Source organism: Zingiber officinale, chromosome 3B, assembly GCF_018446385.1.
Source record: "Zingiber officinale cultivar Zhangliang chromosome 3B, Zo_v1.1, whole genome shotgun sequence".
Lineage (NCBI taxonomy): Eukaryota > Viridiplantae > Streptophyta > Magnoliopsida > Zingiberales > Zingiberaceae > Zingiber > Zingiber officinale.
Genome location: NC_055991.1, coordinates 51,411,106 through 51,413,953, shown reverse-complemented (window position 1 = coordinate 51,413,953; position 2,848 = coordinate 51,411,106). Strand labels below are relative to the sequence as shown.

Sequence of the window (2,848 nt, the reverse complement as noted above, 5' to 3'; positions counted from 1 at the left end):
TTTTCTTTTAAAAAAATATTTATAATCCTTTAATTTTTGGAATTTATAACCTATATGATAATATTAACTAAAACTATTATGTAAATTTATTTAGACAGGACACAGATATTAAATCAATTGAGTAAGCGATCCAGTCATTTTGAATGGACAAATGCGAATTTAGAAGGATAAATTCAATTTAAAAATTAAATATACATAGAAATAAATGAATAATGCAATAGATTATGTAAACTAGTGAAGGAGGGTCTCGGCGAATAAATAATCGAGATACTTCCAAAGTGAGGAAAAAAAAAAAGAAATTCCCTTGTTATGCTTTTTGTCACTGCACCAACTGGAAAAGCACCACCAATCCATTTAAAGCAAGCGATAAAGCAGATTAGTGCATTCCAATTCAGCAAATACTATAGAACAACAACCACCACCTCGATTCTTATTCCTCGATCACATACATACAGAGACTCAAGACTTTGCCCAATTTTATTTCTCATATCATATTCAACAACAAAAACGACTTTTCAACTAACGAAAATGAAAGGTAATGAAACATGCTTAACCTTGCCTCCTTGCTGTATATGGAAGAAGTGGAGGAACGGAATCGAGATTGGATATGATGAGAAAGAGAGAGAGAGAGAGAGAGCGCGCGCGCTAGCCGGCCACCTTGAGGCTGTGCATTCGAGTACTCTGTGGATTAATTTGCTTGCAAATTTGATTAATTGTTAATCCGATCCGTTCTGATCCGACATGATGGTTGATGTCCTCTGATTGGGAAACTCTGCTTCGACTGCTCATGGCAGCGAATTAAGTAGATGTGGAAGAGGACTGAAGTTCGTGCAGACCATGAATTCTAATTGAACTCCCACAAGAATGGTTCCTCGATTCGGAAGTCGATCGCGTCCTCCGCCACAATCGGCAACCATGAGGAAGACGAAGAGGAAGTCGAGTAGCAGAACCCTTCCCTCCCATCTAGAAACAAATCGGGGAGGTCAAACAGCAATTCGTCCGAGTCGCGAGTCGAGGGGGTCGATGTGGCGTCCGGCGGCATGGGATCATGACCGCATTCACACGATGAGCCGGTGGCGGCGGCGGCAAGGGTGGCCGCCGCCTGGATGTCCTTGGGAGACGAGGACGCAGGGCGGGGTAGCTTGGCAGCCAGGTGGGGAAAGTTGAGATGCGTCTCCTTGCCTTTAATGGCGAGCGCGGCCACGTCATGGGCTCGCGCCGCCATCTCCGCCGTCGGGAAGGTCCCCAGCCAGATCCGGGACTTCTTCCGCGGTTCGCGGATCTCTGACACCCATCTGCCCCAACTCCGCTTCCGGACCCCGCGGTAGACGGGGTGCTTCCCATCGCTGGTTCTCTTCGTAGCTCCAGCAGTAGCAGCGCCGGTCTCGGCCTCGCGCATCTTAGATCCAGAACTACATTTGCGAGCCTTGGTGTTGTTGGAGAAGGCGTTCATTGATTGCGACGAGGCATAAGGGCTGGAAGGCGCGGGAATGGAGTAGAATGAAGAAGCGGAGGAGGAGGAGGAGGAGGTGGAAGAGAATGAGGGTTCTCTGTCTTCCATTGTGGCGGTGGTTGTGCAATGGTGGTGAAGCGATCGCATAAATAGTCATGAGACCGAGACTACAACGCGTTAAAATAATAATAATAATATTATTATTAAACTATAATGCACTCAACGTAATCAACTTTCTCTGATATAAGTTACTTAGTCTCGGGATATGACATAACGGTAGAATATTTAGATTTTTATTCAGATATTTATGGTGTTCGATTTTTAGTTATGATATATTTATAGAATTATTTTTCTCTAAATGAAGCCTTCAACCAAAGGATGTTAGCTATGACATATTTATAAAAAAATTTCTCTAAATGAAGCGCTTAACTAAAGGATATTGGGCTTCAGAGCTATCCACTGCGCACCCTTCCCTATTTATTCTAGTGGTCGATAGAAAAATTTTATGAGAATGGACCAATCGCCCTAAGGCTAGTCAATGAGGTTAACTAAATTTATTATTTTTTTCTAATATAAGTTATGTAATTTTCGTGGATGTTCAATTAATTAGAGGATGATAGATTTATTATAATAGGGTAAAAGTAAAAAATAATTTCTGGTGGATGTATGATCTTGAAGAAATAAATTCTCTCACTCTTTAGTCACTTGATGGTCAACTATAAGTTTATCCCATGATTTACCTCCCTTCACATAACCTATAGACGAACTATGAGGGGTATCTCTTCCAATCCTAGTGGTTTGACGATCGATTATAAACTGACTCTGTGATTAATTTACCTCCTTTCATATAAATTTACGGACAAATTATAAGAGGAACCTGAGATGAACGTAATCATCTTTTACTACAATCTAATATAATCTATGTATCTCAATTTAGAAATGGGCAAAGATTGATTTCCGATGAAGTCGGTGGAAATATTTTTCCATGTGATGGTCAAGTCAATTTTTTGATTTAGCTCTTTACAAGTGACTATGGGGTTTACCGTATGAGACATCTGGGTCAACGTATGATCATTTACATAAATATGTATCTAAATTTAATATTTATCAAAATATATATTATATCTCTCTTATATTAGCAATTGATTATTATTATCAATGGACTGCTATACAGACAATCAATTGATCTAACTCGTTCTTAAATTTTATGTGTCGCATACATGGACTTCGGCAATTTATCAAATCACACACTTAAACACCTTAATTAACTAAAAGACGTATGCTACTTTGGTATTAACTAAAGGATGCACTTTTTTAAGTGCACTTCCCTTTTTATCCTTCTGACAAATCAAACTTTTTTTTTGTCATTTTTCTTTTCTCCCTCTTCTCTTTCCT

General features: G+C 39.7%; 1 protein-coding gene across 1 annotated transcript; it reads right to left on the bottom strand.

Moving 5' to 3' along the window:
* Positions 1–399: 399 nt before the first annotated feature.
* LOC121968284 (ethylene-responsive transcription factor ERF039-like) lies at positions 400–1,568 on the bottom strand. The gene has a single exon (XM_042518723.1). The coding sequence runs from the start codon at positions 1,559–1,561 to the stop codon at positions 845–847; it is 717 nt and encodes a 238-aa protein (XP_042374657.1). The 5' UTR covers positions 1,562–1,568; the 3' UTR covers positions 400–844.
* Between the last annotated feature and the right edge of the window lie 1,280 nt (positions 1,569–2,848).

Coding starts and splice junctions, on each gene's coding strand:
- LOC121968284 (XM_042518723.1), bottom strand. CDS start 1,561: ATGGAAGACAGAGAACCCTCATTCTCTTCCACCTCCTCCTCCTCCTCC.